The 18,572-nt window shown below is 43.3% G+C and overlaps 1 protein-coding gene across 1 annotated transcript in view; it reads right to left on the bottom strand.

The window, feature by feature from the left end:
• The window catches only part of CD109 (CD109 molecule), a 77,118-nt gene extending 60,067 nt beyond the window's left edge, over nucleotides 1-17,051 (bottom strand). The window contains exons 1-2 of the mRNA XM_009564821.2: nucleotides 16,909-17,051; nucleotides 15,637-15,797 (exon numbers count right to left, since the gene is read on the bottom strand). Of these exons, the coding sequence (XP_009563116.2) occupies nucleotides 15,637-15,797; nucleotides 16,909-16,967 (220 nt within the window). The 5' untranslated portion in view covers nucleotides 16,968-17,051. The remainder of the gene's footprint in view (nucleotides 1-15,636; nucleotides 15,798-16,908) is intronic.
• Nucleotides 17,052-18,572: the final 1,521 nt, after the last annotated feature.

The following is an 18,572-nucleotide window of genomic DNA, read 5'->3' as shown; positions in this document are numbered from 1 at the left end:
CAGGAGGTGCTTCAGCCCTCTGATCATCTTTGTAGCCCTCCTCTGGACCTGTTCCAACAGCTCCATATCCTTTTTATGTTGAGGATTCCAGAACTGGACACAGTATTCCAGATGAGGTCGCACAAGAGAGGAATAGAGGGGCAGAATCACTTCCCTCGACCTGCTGGATGCGCTTCTTTTGATGCATCCCAGGATACGGTTGGCCTTCTGGGCTGCGAGCACGAAGTTAACAGTTAACTAGGAAGAATTTATTTAAGGAATTATAATATTTCACTGGTAAAGGAGGCTAGATCCAACCTAAACAATTATGTGAAATTGCGAATCTGTAACTACCAATGAAGGCATGGTATAAAGCCACCTCCTGAAATTTCTCTCAGTTGTATACACCCTTATCTAGTTCCCATCACTCAGCAAAATAAGGCTGTGCTAAAGCTGGGTTTTGTACAACCGCAACCCATGACACTGTGTCACCAGAAAAAAAACCCAAACATAACCTTTTGTTATTGCTGATACTGAGTTATCAACATGGAACAGGAACTTCATTTTATTTACCACAGATTGTTGGAGCGGATATACACATGGTGAGTATTGCTACACTAGCTTTAATCTATCCAAAACAGCTAATATAGCAACAACTACAGCAGTGACTTCAGTACGCTGAAAGACACCAAGCACAAGTCTGATATTCTTACTAAAGCCCATACCACAGGGTTTCTATTTCCATCTTCGCCCGTGCCAATGCAAACACACCAGTACACAGGCACTGAAAGGGCAGAGTGCATAAATAGACTGCTACACATCACCCTGCAGCATCTACCAGCTTTCAAAGCCACCCTTCATATAACAGGGCAGGCACTTTGCAGCTTTCTCATCAGGGTAGTGCCTGCTTGCCTCCAACTATTTTGAGAACAACTAGCATACAAAACAGAAACCTTAAAGCAGAAGGGTTTTTTCTACCTTAGGTAGATTTTCATCCATGTTCCCAGGCTTGGGAGACCTAACATCATGCTGAGCCAGATACAGCCACGATGCAGAGGGGGGAAGCAGTTGGGGAAAAGGGAGATATAAATCGCAGTCATCTCTTTGAGCATCTCAGAAATCATTTACCCTCTGAAGTGGTGTTAGGGAGCTACAGCCTCTCTGGCTGCCTTGATAAAGCCCAGAGCGCTATCTCATTCCCAGCCAGTAATAATCATAAAAGAGGCTCCGGGGCATGAGGTAATCTTCCAATTCATGTCACTACATAATTATTTTGCTAGGAAATGAGCAGCCTGGGCAGATCTGAAACTCTTTGGCATTGCAGTGAATGCCTCTGTCATGCAAGATTTTCCCATGTTCTCAGAGACTATCGAGCTGCAAGCAATCTTCTGGAGCTCTGCTCAGCTACACCCAAGGATGGCTTCAGATATGCTCAAGTGAGCAAAATACTTCCTTTATGCTAATGCTGAATTGCCAAAATTCACCACATTTTTCTCATCACTTGATGAATTAAAGTTCTATTTAATCATACAACAATCTCGGGTTTATAAGGAGTTAACCGCAGTCCAACAGCTAGCACATAGATCTGGAAGCTCTGCTATCATGCAGCTAGACACTTTTACCCACATGCAGTGTGTAACACTTCCACAAGATTTACACGTGACATTGGTCAAGTCCATTGTCTCCAGAAATGGCAATGGTTGTCACCCTTCTTCAACACATCCCTGCAAGGAATCCCTTCAGTTATTAAATGCAGGTCCTGGTGATTACAGGTAACTAAATCCAGGCAGCAAACATAGGTTTAGAAAGGAGTCCGGAACAGATACGCCATCTGCACCAAGCATCACAGACCACAAAACATTTTATTCTGAACTCGTTATATCCGCTCTCTATAGCAGCGAACTAACTGGCACGACTGCAATAGGCCATGGACGGCAAAGACCTGGCAAGAGCACAAGTCCCTGCTACCACAAGGGATTAGTTAAAGAAAACTCCCAGGTGGGAGTCATGCCCTAGCTGCAGAGGCAGGCAGAAAAAAATTCACTGGACCATTCCAGACTAATCTTGAGGAAAGTTAAAAAACAAACAAGAAAAAAATCCCCACAGAAGTCACATGATCCATCAATAAAAAATATCCTTCCCCGTCACTTGCAAAATCACTTCTCTCACAGAGTTCTTTAAGCTTGTATTGCATTAATACAATAAACGCTGCATTGAGGAAATACATGGGAATACTGTTGAAACAAACACCACGCTGCCCTGCCTCCTTTTCCTCAGAGTCCTTGGCACTCAGAACAGTCCAGCAGAAGAGGAACCAAAGGCAGCGTGATAGAGACATGTCACCAATATAGGTGTCTATTTAACGTACCTTGCCACCATGCCATTTTTTTTGAGGTCTAACAGTCTTATTATCAGCAAAACAAATATGAAAAAATTCTACAGAGCCAAATACATGCATCTTTTGGAAAGCTGCACAAACAATGGCATCTTATATTCTTCCTACTGCACAGGTCTGACCCAAAGCCAGAAACTTATGCTAACCCTTCTTGAGCTGACACCATCAGCACTTGGACTAGATGTACATGTTCCAGCTTCCACACCCCAAAAAGGACAGAGGTTTCAGAAAAATAGCTGTATGGCTTGGCACACTGAACTAGCAATTGGGCCAATAAAAATCAGTACAGCAGCACTTCAGCCTCTTAATTAATTCACCCACACTCAGGTTTTGACTCTATATTCTAGCTCATGTGGCAGGTATCACTACAAACAGACTCAACCTCAACATTGAATATTTAACCTGTTCTATTGACATCCTCAGTCCTTCTTAGTCCTGTATGAGAATGGAAAAATATAACTGGAACCATTTCAGACTGATTTACTGAAATTATTCCACATCCTTCTTCTGGCAGCTGTGTTCACATATCCATGCTTAGGAAATGTTTACCGGAAAGCATTTTCTTTTGCAGTGGTAAATTTATGCAGTGGAATTTATTCTACTGCAGAATCTGTTTCAAAAACTCATTTTAACATCCGAGAAATACAAAATAACATTTGTCCTCCCAGATTTTTCTTCCTATCCAAAATATATACTATTTTTGTGTAAAAGAAGAAGGAAGCATAAGCACCTAAACTTCTGAGGGTGTGAAAAAAAAATTTCTTCATTAAAAAAAGGCTTGCAAAAGTGTCAAGTTTGCTGTTTTCTTTAAATGTGTTATCCTATTATCCTAAAATTAGAACTCAAATTAGCACTGGGTAGTTAGACAAGTAGCCCAAAATACATAGTGTGAGCCACTGCTGAAAAGTCATGGCTAAATTTGGGTCAGATCTTAGAAGGAGGGGTAATACAGCACTCAAACACATGCAACAGGGATTGCTAGTGGACATCAGTATGTGGCCCAAACGAAGCCAACAGGCCTGTAGTAAAAGGGTATATTCTTGCTCCACAAAGCCTCCTAAACCGTTACTGTTGGAACGGGTCCAGAGGAGGCTACAAAGATGATCAGAGGGCTGGAGCACCTCTGCTATAAGGACAAGCTGAGAGAGTTGAGGTTGTTCAGCCTGGAGAAGAGAAAGATCCAAAGAGATTTTAAAGCGACCTTCCAGCACCTGAAGGTACAGGAAAGCTGGAGAGGGGCTGTTCACAAAGGCTTGTAGTGATAGAACAAGGGGGAATGGGTATAAACTAGAGGGGGCAGATTTAGACTAGATGTAAGGAGGAATTTCTTCACCATGAGAGCGGTGAGGCTCTGGCACACATTGCCCAGGGAGGTTGTGGCTGCCCCATCCCTGGAGGTGTTCAAGGCCAGATTGGAAGAGGCCTTGTGCAGCCTGGGCTGGTGGGATGTCCCTGCTCACAGCAGGGGCATGGAATTAGGTGATCTTTAAGGCCCCTTCCAACACAAAGCATTCTATGATTCTATGATTTATGATTCTATGATAAACCCCTCCAGCCTGCTAGCACTATGTACCTTTCCCTCCACAGCCACTCATTACCCTAATCCCTATTCCCACTACCTCTTTATCCTTTTCAGACCTTTTTGCAATTTTGAAGGCTAAAAGCACTAGAAATTATAAGGGGAGAGAGAGTGGAGAGGCAGCAGAGCTGCCTATGGAGAAAGGCATAAAGGAACAGGAGGAATAACCTGAACTGGATCAGTATTTATCACCTGAGGGTCTGGGCCAGAGACAGGGCACTGCAGCTCTACAGGACAGGAGAAAGGCAATGTGCACAGACACTTTTGCATTTAAAGCCATGTTTTACCACAGTCTCTAGTCACTAGCAAGTTCTAGCTTCAGTCCGTGATGCAGAGTGTAGGGATATTTTCCTGACAATCAGGACAATTACATGACAAGAAAAAAAAAAACTTATTCAGCTAAATCCGAAGTTCCGAAGTTATTTCCCCAATCATCTTATTTTACTCCATGATTGGAAGAGTGTTGGGAACTCAACCACAGGACGCACAACCAGAAACACTCTGGATGGGGACAGAACAGATACAGATTTACCCGAAAAGAATGGCAAGAAGAGAATGGGTGCTGCCTTTCCTCTGTCCCCCTACCACAGCATTCCCCGTGTCTTTCTACTTCACATGGCAAAGGAAACCTGGTATCTCCCTGCTTATGACTTTTACAAGCTCAGCCCTCCTCTCACCAGCACTGGCAGATTCACCCCTGACGAAAACCACCATCTCCTGCTCCTTCAGACAGACACTGTCAATGCCGCACAACCTTTCCCTTGCCCTGCCTCATCCATGATCCCTTCCACAAGCGAGCACCAAGTTTCTTGCAGACTGACCCTTCTAATTTCTTTTTAGACTTAGGTGATAATTCACACATTTAATTCTCCACTCAGTCTTCTTAAGTAAAACGACCAACACTACAGACTACATCAGTACTAGTACTTTCAGTTGAGTGGTTAGAGAGTGGTCAGCTGCATGAACACAAACCTTAAAACGCTCTGTGGTTTATCTGAAACACTGCATGCTGGGTAGGAAAACAAAACGGCTTCACATTTCTAAAATTAAATCATCTTTTTAATCGGAGACCTTCTGACAGCTATCAGACAGCTACCATTCCAGACAGTTAAACACAAGTACAGGCTCTATCCCACTTTGTCCTGAGATCAACCTCTAAAAGCCATCCACAGACTTCTTGTCATGCACATGGCATCATAAATGCCTACTGTATCCAAACAACTATATTGCCATTAATTATAAATGTATAGCCATTAGCAAGACAAGTTTTGAATACTACAGAGAAAATTCTCTTGACATCAGATCCAGCCTACAAAACAATGTAGAGAATTCAGAATAATCTCAGGCTTAAGCCTTTTAAACAACTAAATGGGAAATTCGTTTCATTCACTTAGTTTTTCCTTGGTGATTATACATAAACACACAAAATCACAGGCCTCTCCACATCCTGCTTTCAAGGCACTATTAGCCATCATTATTATCCATTCTGATGCCCATGAAATAAACACAGACAAAGCCACTATACTGCAATTTAAAAAAGCTGCAGTTTTTATTCTGAGTTGAAACATAGGGAAATCATACTAGGACAAAATGTGGCTAAGCCTGTCTATGCCAGAAATTTGGTGGTATTAATACCACCCTCCCGCATCAATTGCTGCAAGTAGAACAAAATTCCAAAGTCAAGTCACCTCTCAAAAACCATTCACTGCAAATAAAACATTTAGGAACTATTTAAGTTTCTGCTTAGAGGGAGTGAAAGAAGGTTTATTTTCATATTGGTTTTCTTCCATTTTCTGGAATGCATTCAGAGCCTGTGATGACAAAGCCACATAACTTTTCTGAGACCACAAAATCATTTAGATATATAAAAATATTACCAGAGACTTCCCTCACCAGTGAATAAAGGCAATATAATTCCCTAACCATACAAAATAAGCATCTGGACCTCACAGCTGTACCTCCAGGAAGCTGGAGAAGTTTGGAAGAAGCGTCTGTCACTCTGGCTATGTTTTCTACAAACATACTTATTCAGACTACAGTGAATCTAGGTGAACCAGCATCATTTCTTTGCCACAGGCTATTCAGTCTCTGCAGATAGGAGCTCAACTCTGCCCTCACAAACACGGAATCAGGGGTAGCAAAGCACAGGAATCAGCAACGCTGCCAATGCAAGTAATCCTAAAAGTCTCATGAATAGAGAAGTCACCTGTGTATGACTGGAGACTCATGATTTTCCCAACTGCATCCTGCCTCTACAAGTACTACTATGACTGTCAACACTTCAACTTGGATCTCTTTCTACTTAGACATCACCAAGGACATCACCTTAGACGCATCTGGAGATCCACTGAGTTCCCATCCCTTTCTCTTTACAGTTACCTTTTGTGGACCTGAAGAGGAACAACCACATGCATAGCACACTTTTCCTGAACTACACGCCAGTTCCTCCCATTTCTCTTCAAATGCTTTCCAGAATGTAGAAGAGACTCCTAGGGTCAAATCAAAAATCTGTTCAGCCCAAGGTCTCATCTCCAGTAATGGTCAAGGACAGATATCTGAAGAGTTTAAAAAAAACCAGAACAAATACAGTGACCCTTCCTTGGGTACTCCTACCAGCCTATGCAATCTGAGGCTTGGGGCTTGAAAAGCCAAAGCTAGTGCCTTTATGCTGGACCAGTCCTTGAAGGAATTTTGTCTTATGAATTTGTGCAATAACCTTTTTACATCCACAACACCTAGGACAAAGAGTTCCACAAATTATTTCCATGTCATGTGAAGGCTCACCTTCTTCTGTCTGGTTTGAGCTTGCCTCCTGAGAGATCTCAGATCTTTCCCTCCCCTCTAACCTCTCCCTGGAACGTCTCAGTTATTTCACAGCCTCCTTGAGGAATGCCCCAAATCAAGCACAGCATTCCCTAGGATGCACAGTTAAAACTGTGAAGATTACTAGAATACTTTCTCATAGCTTACAGTAAATACTTCTGTGTGTACATCTAGGCACAGCATTTGCCTTATCTTTTTTTGAGTACCACAGTATTACTTACAAGCATTTACCTTTTGGTACCTTTAAACCATTACCCACTTCACTCCCCACACACACACTTCTTTGCAGAACTGCTGCCTCATCTTGTTCTCCATCCAGTAAATTTACGCTCTTTTATTCTTGAACAAGAGCAGAACTGTGAGTTGTCCTAGTGAATCACACTCCAGTTTTTCCCCTAATCATTTACCGTATTTTCAAAATGAGTTTAAAATCTAACCCCTCCTCCCAGCTGCCACCCCTTCACTAATCTAATAAATGTTCTCCCTTTTTTCATCCATGTCAGTCATACTGAACAATATCGTTTCAGGGTGACCCATTTCCAGTCTGAGCGTGAACCACTTCGACCTACTTTGTGAATATTATTTTCCACCCAGCCACAAACATATTAAATAAGAGTTCCTTGCTGTCCCCAGCTGGCCTGTCAGAGTGCCACGTCAGACTATCAAAAGCTTTACTAAAGTCAAAATATAGCAATATCATGCTCTTTCTCCACCTACAACCCTTGCCAGCCCACGGCTGAATGCATTTGATCTGCAGGTTTTCAGTCTTCCAGAAAGAATGTCTTTATGCATGCTCTCAAGACTTCACTAGCAGTTTTAAAATTATTTCACTGAATTCCCTAAACAGTCTACAGACAATTCTATCAGGACTGAATATCTACTTTAACAAAGTACTCTTTAACCTGTCTCTCTCCATTTGTTGCCTTAACTCTTAGCCTTATTCAATAGCAGTTGGTCGAATCCTGGTGAAGATTGAACACTTACTACCTCTCTGCATCACTGACCAATGCTTTTCTCATAAGACAGAGTAGCAAGCCACATCCTTTTCTAGCTTTCTTGGTACCAACATGATATTTAAAAATACTGTCTTATTACCCTTCACATTCTTTCCTACTCACTGTCTGGTCTTTCCAATTTTGTCCTTTCAAATCCACACTAATTCTTTAAGCTCAACCTTTGTAACCTGATCTCATTTTAAGTTTATACACATAATTTTCCCCTTTTCTGCTGTTTTTGGACAGTTACAATATCGTGTTTAGTTACTTTGTTTCTTACTCTTCGGCTACATTAGGGTAATATGTATGTATTCCTCAAATATGAATCCTTCAAGAGCTTTCTCCCTTTGTTTCCCTTCCTTGGTGTTTCTGATAGCATCTTGCTTCCCGATTGCCATTCTTCATTGCCATTGCTTTCCCCCCCCCCAAATACACAGCCTTTACTTTGTTTATTTCTCTCACCCCTTTCCTAAAACCTGTAAAGCCCCTCCAGCTCACAGCAGCAACAGGGAACCCCACACTGGCATGTGTAATATTCCCTCCTCCCTAACAGCTGCCCCCTGCCACCATTTCTGCTACAAGTGAATAGAATAATAGAATCATAGAATCACCAGGTTGAAAAGGACCCACCAGATCATCCAGTCCAACCATTCCTAACACTCCCTTAAACCATGTCCCTAAGCACTTCATCCACCCATTCCTTAAACACCTTCAGGGAAGGTGACTCGACCACCTCCCTGAGCAGCCTGTTCCAGTGCCCGATGACTCTTTCTGTGAAGAATTTTTTTCTGATATCCAGCCTGAACCTCCCCTGACGGAGCTTGAGGCCATTCCCCCTTGTCCTGTCCTCAGTCACTTGGGAGAAGAGGCCAGCTCCCTCCTCTCCATAACCTCCTTTCAGGTAGTTGTAGAGAGTAATAAGGTCTCCCCTCAGGCTCCTCTTCTCCAGGCTAAACAACCCCAGCTCTCTCAGCCGCTCCTCATAAGACTTGTTCTCCAGCCCCGTCACCAGCTTTGTTGCTCTTCTCTGGACATGCTCCAGAGCCTCAACATCCTTCTTGTGGTGAGGGGCCCAGAACTGAACACAGTACTCAAGATGCAGCACACCAGTGCTGAGTACAGAGGGAGAATAACCGCCCTGGACCTGCTGCTCACACCATTTCTAATACAAGCCAAGATGCCATTGGCCCTCTTTGTCACCTGAGCACACTGCTGGCTCATGTTCAGTCACTGTCAACCAACATCCCCAGGTCCTTCTCTGTGCAGCTCTCCAGCCATTCTTCCCCCAGTCTGTAGCACTGCATAGGGTTGTTGTGCCCCAAGTGCAGGACCCGCATTTGGCCTTAGTGAACCTCATGCCATTGGTCTCAGCCCAGCGGTCCAGCCTGTTCAGATCCCTTTGCAGAGCCTCCCTACCTTACAGCAGATGCACACTTTCTCCCAGCTTAGTGTCATCTGCAAACTTGCTGAGGGTGCACTCAACGCCTTCATCCAGGTCATTGATAAAGACATTGAACAGGGCTGGACACAGTACTGAGCCCTGAGGAACCCCACTTGTGACTGGCCTCCAGCTGGAGTTAACTCCATTGACCACCACTCTCTGGGCCCGGCCATCCAACCAGTTTTCAACCCAGGAGAGTGTGCGCCTGTCCAGGCCAGAGGCTGACAGTTTCTGAGGCAGAATGCTGTGAGAAACTGTGTCAAAGGCTTTACTGAAGTCCAAGAAGACCACATCCACAGCCTTTCCTTCATCCAGTAGTTGAGTCACTTTGTCATAGAAGGCGATCAGGTTAGTTTGGCAAGATCTGCCTTTTGTAAACCCATGTTGACTGGGCCTGATCACCCAGTTCTCTTGCATGTGCTTCACAATAGCACTCAAGATTACCTGTTCCATGACTTTCCCCAGCACTGAGGTCAGACTGACAGGCCTGTAGCTGCCCGGATCCTCCCTGCAACCCTTCTTGTAGATGGGCACAACATTAGCCAGCCTCCAGTCTAGTGGAACTTTCCCAGTCAGCCAGGACCTCTGGAAGATGATGGAAAGGGGTTTGGAAAGGACATCTTCCAGCTCCTTCAATACTCTTGGATGGATCCCATCCGGTCCCATAGACTTGTGGGTGTCTAGGTGGGAAAGCAAGTCTCTAATCGCCTCCTCTTGGATCATGGGAGCCTCATTCTGCTCCTCCACCTCCAGGGTTTGTACACAGAGGGAACAATTTTCCTTGCTATTAAAGACTGAGGCAAAGAAGGCATTAAGTACCTCAGCCTTGTCCTTATCCCCTGTCACTGTTGTTCCTTCTGCATCCAATAGGGACTGAATATTCTCCCTAGTCCTCCTTTCCTTGTTGATGTATTTGAAAAATCTTGTAGAAAGATTTTTTATTACCTTTCACAGACTTAGCCAATCATTCCTCTCCTCTCAAGGTACCATGAAACAGCCTGCAGTGCTTGATCTGTCACTCACACAAAATCCTTGCCTGGATTTCAATGAAGAATATGGTGACCAGAATGACCCTGCATATGAACATATAAGCCTTGAGACACAGAAGGGCTCTTTCCCTCAAATCTCAAACAGCGTCCAATCAATAAGATAAAGCTCAAGTAATGGATGGGATTGTTACTTTCATGTTTCCACAAACTACTTAATAGTCCTGTTAACAGGATGGATTCAACAGCAGGCACAGAAACCTGGGGTTTTCTTGTCTCATACATACCCCAGCAATACAAAAGCCCATAAAAGAACACCCTCTTCTTCCCCACTAGCTCCATTGTCTCTGAACCAAACACAACTCCCAACAACTCCTTCCCCAAAACCTTTTCTATATTCTGATTTTGCGTAGATTATCTGCATGTGCTGACTATTTGACAACTTATTTTTCATGAGGCATAGTTACACATACATTTGGAAGTTACAGATGCAAAATTATAGGACCCCTGCCCTCTTGCTGTCTGACATTGATGCAGAATTAGGCAGAAAGAAGCTGTCCCCCTAAACTGCTACCAAAACCCTCTGTCCCACAGATTTCAGCATAGATTTTGTAGTCACCAGTGACCAGTCATTTTACGCTGAAATAAGGTACAGAGGCAACTGAAGGTTAACAAAAGGGACTGACATATTTAGGCCATTCATTCCCATTTAACTGTTATCTACAACTTACTATTGCTAGTGGTTTTCACTGTTTCATATACTAACATGGTCAGAAACATATTATTAAGTATGCAAAACATGCCTTCCAGTAAAAGCAGACTTTCCATTGTCTATATGGATGATCGCTACATGTCTGAGCTTGGCAGACGTTCTCACAACTCTATCATGTTTCAAAAATCCCAGCTGAGTATTTACCACACTTCAGCTTGGTAACCTCTGTCAACAAGTACAAAATACAGAAAAGCAGTGCAAGTTAATTAACACATATAAGTAACTTGCAGGGAACCCAAAATACACATAATATTTTAAACTGGATTCTTTGGTTCACAAAGTAGTTGTCACTCACCGTGCCTTAAATACATTATGCTGAACCTTAACTACTAGAAGCTCTAAATAAATCTTACTCTTAAGAACTATAACCATTCATACAGTCGGGAAACAACACCACCTCATTACATATGAAAGTTTTTCTTAAAGCAAATTTGTTTTTTCAACTTACATGCTACTTACTCTTTCAAAATCATTCTAGCACCAAGGGAAACAGACTTTTCAGAAGCTCTCACAATTAAGGTATAAGATTTCTCATGCACAAACACTCACTGCAATGTCTGGGTAGCAAACCCTGTAAGACAACACTTCTTGCCAATTCAAACTAAATCTTTATTGATCAACGACTGCATAAATATGCATGGCAAGAGTCACCATTCACTGTAATCACTGAAAATCAAGCCATTCATGCATAAAATTTAACTTGCCTGTCTGTTTTTCCATCTTTTTTTTTTGTTGTTGACCCAGAAAATCTAACAGCTTGAATTGCACATAAGTCATTGTTATCTTCTGCAGTCATTTTCAATCAGGGTCAGGATCTTTCTGATACTGTCTCCACGGAAAATGTGTCAAGGCTTGATACATGCACAAAAAAAGCTTTAGGTAGTGCTTTGTGTTCTTCTGGAGTCCATTTCAGACACTGGAAACCTATTCTCTTGTAGTGGCACACCGACTTTTTTGGGGGGGTTGTGCTTGCTCACACAAAGTTTACCTGTAGCAGCAGCATACAGCTTGCAGGCATTCAGTTCATTTGTTTTCACTACATTTAATCTAATTAACTTAATTTCTGTGTCAAACATTTGTCTTGAGCAATCTCTCTTGCTACAGTACATTTGGATACTGATATGTTGAGCCAAGCTGAAAGTATCAGCACTTCTTTAAACAAACACACGTGCATATTTTCTCACTTACTCCAAAGAATACAAACTAGGCACTTCTCTCTTTGTTATATGAAAAGCAAGATTATGATGTGAACCAAGTTCCACTGCTAAAGCCTTTCTCTAATGGTCAAGAATCACAGAGAAATCAAATCTCTACTTCCAGTAACGTTAAAACAGTGCATATTTTTACCAGCCATCAGAGGGTAGCACTCTACTTTTTACATAAAGCGAGAGTTATATTGTGCAAAGAAAAAATAACTGCCCTCTAATTCAACAGGATCCTTTTATGGGGCTAACTCACAAACTTAAGGACAAGGACATGTACCATACTGAGCTGCTGCAGATGAACCAGACAGCATCCTGAATTTCAAACAATTGCAGATGCACTGTGTCAGACAGGTATGTAATATGCCTCACACTCCAGTACTCGGCTAAACTTGGTCTGTAAGACTAAACAGTACTAATACAAAACATCTCCTCAGTCTGTCCTATACCACTAGCATTCAATTCCCAATCCTGTGTCCATCTCAGTTTCACCAGCGTGAATATCTGCATACTAAACCAGAGAACCTAAAACTGTATTCAACAAAACAAAAACGTTATTTTTCAATCAGATCAGTTTCCCAAAGCAGCTAACCCTCTGCTTTTGCTGTCACCATGCAAGGAAAAATACAGAGCATAACTGAGCCAGCTTAGGCAACAGTGCCACTGAATTTGTAGCCTAACAAGAGGCAATCAGCTCCAACTTTCAGCACAGTCAACAACTTCAGCTACACCCTGCCTCCCAATACTTACTTTTATAGACACATGGCAATAAAATTCATTAAACCCATGTGCACCACCGGAAGAGTAATGCCACTCTATCAGCCACATTCTGTGGCCCAAATGACAGATAAAGAAATATTTTCCAGGCACTAATATATGCAGCAATTATGTCATTCAAAGAAGACTTTCTGTGCCTGGAGATACGTTTGGTTTCTTTCCTTCAACTGCACAGCCTGCCTAATAAAATCTCCCCTGGGCTTACTTCAGTTACACTCTTAGACTAACAAAGCTACGATATCACTACATATTTTATCTTAAGGTTGTATTGTTTTTCAGTGAAAAACTTAATGCTTAAGAGTCTTACACTGACAAACTGCTTTCTCTCTGAAAACCTGTTTTCTCTCTGAGCAACTCTATTCACAACACAGCACCTTCAGATACACACCGTCAACACTACATTCTCTGTTAAAAGACAGTTCCCTTGCTCCTGGCCCCTAACAGTTTGCTTCCATATTTGTTCACAGAAAACAAATTACTAACAAGTTATGTAACTCAACTTTAAAAAATGGATGGCCATATACTAAATTGTAATATTTTTGAAAGAGGAAATATGCTGCATGCCCAGCACCTTTTCTTTTCTTTTTTTCTATTCCATCTCTCAAGTTAAAAAGCATGGAAAATTCAAATATATATTTAAAAGACAGGACAAAAAAAAAAATTAAAAATTTTCAACAGATCAATGCACTTCAAGTAATGCCCTATAGCATTTCTGTTCCTGATCACCCACCATTCCAGCTCCCTGTGTCAAGCATCACGCTGTGCACTGTGCAGATACAGACATCCACATATTTTCACATGCTTTGAACTACCAGTTGCTTGTCTGCTTTTTAATGTTGAAAAGGACAACAACAGACAGGTTCAAACTCATGCAAGGCTCACTCAACTTGATGTTAAGCAGAACACAAGCAGGACATAAAAAGCAATACAGTCAGAGGAAGAAAAGGAGAAGACAGCTTTTCTTTTTAAAACAACAAATCAGTTGGTTTGGGCTTGTTTTGTTTTTGTTTCAAAATACTGCCAGGGAAGTTTTGAAGAGGAATTGTGAACTTAAAAATGCAAGTTTACTACTAATAGCATAACAAATATATCAAAGTTATTTTCCCCACAGAGTAAGAATGTTTCTTTATCCGCTGCTGAATCCTCCACTGTGCCCAGTCCAAGAGGCTTGGCCTGTGCTTTTAAAGAAGCAAAATCTAAATATGGCATGTAGCATGTTATGGAGACTTAAGATTAATGACCACAGGCATGACAGACAGTCTGCTTTACTTGCATGCAGATTTTAGGCACTAGCAAACCCATCCTCATAAAGGAATTGCCCTAGGCATACATTGCCACAACTTTTAGTATTAGATTTGGAAACTAACACATCAAGTGTATAAATTTGATATGTCAGGAATGAACACAGATTTATTTTTTTTTTTTTTTAATTAGCCATAGCACTACAGGACATTTGACCCAGGCTTATGCTTTTACAGACTGGCTGCTGGAGGACATGTGGCTGATAACAATATAAAGTCTGAGCGCGTAAACAATACCCAATGTGAAGTAAAACATGCCAATGCACAGTTCTGGGAAACTTTTTCAGAGTACTTAAATTAGCAAGAAGAGTTTTGATCAGACATGCTTTTCTGCATCACGAGGCCATAATTTTTTTACACTGGTCAAATGCAGTCCATCACACTCAAAGCCTCAGTCCTCTCTACAGGTTGTGAAGAGAGGTGGGCTTTCATGAAGGTTTGACATAAAGGTATGATGCTTCCAGTTAAGGCATCTACATGAACTATAAGACATCAACAGCTGATGTCAAAAAGGAGAAAGTACATTATAGCAAGGTACACATTTCTAGGACCTCATACTGCTCCCAGACTCTCTACTTTTGACTAATAAAAAGCTAGAGTTTGGATATCATTTTTATATTGCCTCAAACTAAGAGCAGTTTGCAAGGGGGATTGTCCAGACAAGATATTTTCTTTCCCATGAGGGCAATTCTCAGGTAGAGCCTCTCTGTGCTTCTGTTCCTAGCTGACTTTCATGAAAAGGAGCAGTGACCAGGATATCTAAGTTTTCCAACTACTCAGGACTGCCACTAGGTCCTCTACTGCTGCTCAGGGCACATACATTAAATCAGGCTGCTCTAATGATCACTTAACTTCAATCCTCAACCTGTCCCACAATTCAGTTCTTGATTATGAAACATTTGCTTCCACATATGCACAGAGCTTTCAAGTAATGATGTCCAACAGAGTCACCTCCACTTTCATATGGTCCTCAGGTCCTCCCTTTTTTAGGGCATGAGAAGCAGCCAGCTCCAGATGCTCTATCATCTTATTTGTTCAATCCTTGCCATTATCTCACTTGTTTCCATCTTGCATTTTAACAACAAGCCTACCAGTGAGCATTTCTTCCTCTACTTCTTCTTTGGTGGCCACTACTGACCAGAGCACTTCGCAGCTCCTCAGAAACCCCACATCCATCACACTTCACTAGTACCCGATTGTTTTCAGAGTCTACAATGACTTAGTACACTCAGGCAACCACCTGCACACAGAGTCAGCAGAGTACAAGATTATTTTCGCATAAGTGACTCTACTTGGGGTCTAGCGCTGTTTGAAAGCTGTGATATTTTAGGAGAAACAAACTATATGCGGGAGAAGGCAAATCTAAATCCAATCCCATTCTCTTACCTTTCTCAAAAACCATTTCCCTGCTCAGGATGGTCTCGTTGTCTCTGATCACTTCTCCCCTTACGGTGACCTGTGCTGGGCTGTCTGGCAGCAGAGCTACCCCCACAGTCACATTTGCTCCAGGACGGATGTTCCAGGGAACTGCCACCAGGAACGTAGGTCTAAAAAATCCAAATGGGCAGAGGAACAACAGGCAGGGAGTGAAATACAATTCAACAAAAAGTAACAGTGTCCACCTAACATTATTTTTTTAGTAGTGGGCAGGTAGGGTTGGGCTTGATGATATTAGAATCATTGAATGATTTGGGTTGGAAGGGATCTTGGAGCCCATTCCGCTTCAACCCCCCCTGCCATGGGCAGGGACACCTCCCACCAGCCTAGGCTGCTCAAAGCCCCATCCAACCTGGCCTTTAACCCTTCCAGAGAGGGAGCACGCACAGCTTCCCTGGGCAACCTGTGCCAGTGCCTCACCACCCTCATTGCGAAGGATTTCTTCCTAATGTCTAACGTAAATCTTTCCCCGTCCAATTTATAGCCATTTCTCCTTACATATTCAAATTTAGGCATTGAACAAGAAAAATAAATATTCTCTTTGCTTACCTATAATCACTTACATTGAACTGCACAATAGATCGGTGGTACCTCAGTTTAACAGACTATGCTTTCACTACTATCTACAAGCGATCCAAACCTTAAACTTCTGTTGAGCTTTAAGGTTACACTCCAATGAGCTGCAAGGGTATTTCTATCAACCATCAAGTGATACAGTTAGGTTTCAAATGTAATTAGAATTTCTTTCTGAAAACTTTTACATGTAACACCAAGAAGCTGACATACTTGCCCTCACAGTGCACTGTGCACATTCTTTGTTTTAATTAACTTGGTGGTACAGAATCACAGAATGATTTGGGTTGGAAGGGACCTCAAAGCCCATCCAGTTCCAACCCCCTGCCATGGGCAGGGACATCCCACCAGCCCAGGCTGCCCAAAGCCCCATCCAACCTGGCCTTGAACACCTCCAGGGATGGGGCAGCCACATCTTCCCTGGGCAACCTGTGCCAGTGCCTCACCACTCTCACCGGGAACGATTTCTTCCTAATGTCTACCGATCTCAAAGGTCTTTTCCAGCCTCGTGGTTCCGTGACAATAGCGTGGGTTACACAGAACCACAGACCGAGGCGCTGCGCTAAGGCGGCTGGAGGCGATGCTCGCGGGACGGGGAGAAGGCAGCGCTGCTCTGCCCCGGGGAAGCTCCCACCCTGCCCCACGTACCCGGCCGCCGCGGAGCCGCACAAGAAGAAGAGGAGGAGAAGGAGGAAGGTGCAAGCCATGGCTCGCCGTGGGTGCTGCCCGCTGGGTGCTGCGCTGGAGCCGGAGCTGGAACCGGGCAGGGAGGGAGCGGCTGCCACCGCCCTAGAGCCCCCGCGGGGCGGGGCCGAGGGCGGGGCGCGGGGGGGGGCGAGGGGTGTTCTGCCCCTCTGCTCTGCTCTGCTGGGACCCTGCCGGGAGCGGTGTCTGGTTCTGAAATCCCCAGCGTAGGAAGGATATGGAGCTGTTGGAACGGGTCCAGAGGAGGCCACAAGGATGATCAGAGGGCTGGAGCACCTCCCATACGAGGACAGGCTGAGAGAGTTGGGGTTGTTCAGCCTGGAGAAGAGAAGGCTCCGAGGAGACCTTACAGCGACCTTCCAGTACCTGAAGGGGCCACAGGAAAGCTGGAGAGGGGCTGTTCATAAAGGCTTTTGGGTATAGGTCTAGGGACAATGGGTATAAACTGGAGAGGGGCAGATTTAGACTAGACGTAAGGAGGAATCCCTTCACCATGAGAGTGGTGAGGCACTGGCACAGGTTGCCCAGGGAAGCTGTGGCTGCCCCATCCCTGGAGGTGTTCAAGGCCAGGTTGGATGGGGCCTTGGGCAGCCTGGGCAACCTGTTCCATATATATCATATTCTATGATATACACCTATATCCATGAGTGCATTTCTGCTCCTCAGCCCTCATACCTCATATCTTCAGGCAGATGCAGCTGCGAAGCAGGTGGAATTCTCAGATGAACACAATATCCTTCAAAATATACTCTGAGAGTAATGTTTTCTGCCCCTTTCTCATTAAGGCTTTGCAGTGCAGCAACTCAGAGAGACTTGGAGAGCCAACCAAAGTGTGCTGGCATAGGACTCAGGCTCGGTGGGCAAGTTGGGAACAGCTCTTGGTCTGAACAGGGAGAATGATGTTGGCAGAAATCCAAGGAGCCTTGTAGCTACTTATATGTGAACCAATGAGTAGTGTAGCTTTGGCTGGACTGTCCTCTGTGCCTAATATCTGCAAAATAAGGTCGTGTCTGCGTATGCATCTTAACCCACTTTTAGAGTCCAAAAAGCGGATGAGGTTCTGCTCCTTTAGCGCATTCATTGTAACAGCAGACTAGACACACCTAATGATGTTTTGTTTTGTCTGAATTCTTCCATCCTTGCACAAGTTTAATACATTTAGAAAATCCACCCAGTTCTTGAAGTCAGAAGTGCTGGGCTTGGCATCCTCTACATTGTGCTACACAGACAAAAGATAGTCAGTTACAGCCCTGAATAGAAGCATCATGTTTTTTTCTTATGAAAATCAGATATAAACAGTAAATGTACATAAACACTGTGCTCTAACAGTATCCCAGGCAGTCATGCAGTCTTTTCACACCTTTTACATTTGTTTTTGTAAGTGTCATACCTCTGATGATATTTTTTGGAGCGCCAGTCTTGGCAGTGACAGGAGAGAGGGTGGCACCCTGTAGACTAGGGAAACAGCTACCATAGCTGATGCCTGTAAGGTCTGTCGTGGCAGCTCCTCACCTGCAAAAGCTGCATGATGAGGCAAAGTTTGGGAGTTGTTTTCTGTTGTTATTTCTAAGTCCTTATCTCATTGCTTGTGATAAACAGGCAGGGAA

The sequence above is a fragment of the Cuculus canorus genome, chromosome 3, assembly GCF_017976375.1.
Source record: "Cuculus canorus isolate bCucCan1 chromosome 3, bCucCan1.pri, whole genome shotgun sequence".
Classification (NCBI taxonomy): Eukaryota; Metazoa; Chordata; class Aves; order Cuculiformes; family Cuculidae; genus Cuculus; species Cuculus canorus.
The sequence above is the reverse complement of the archived record's forward strand: the minus strand, read 5'-3'. Positions and strand labels throughout refer to the sequence as shown.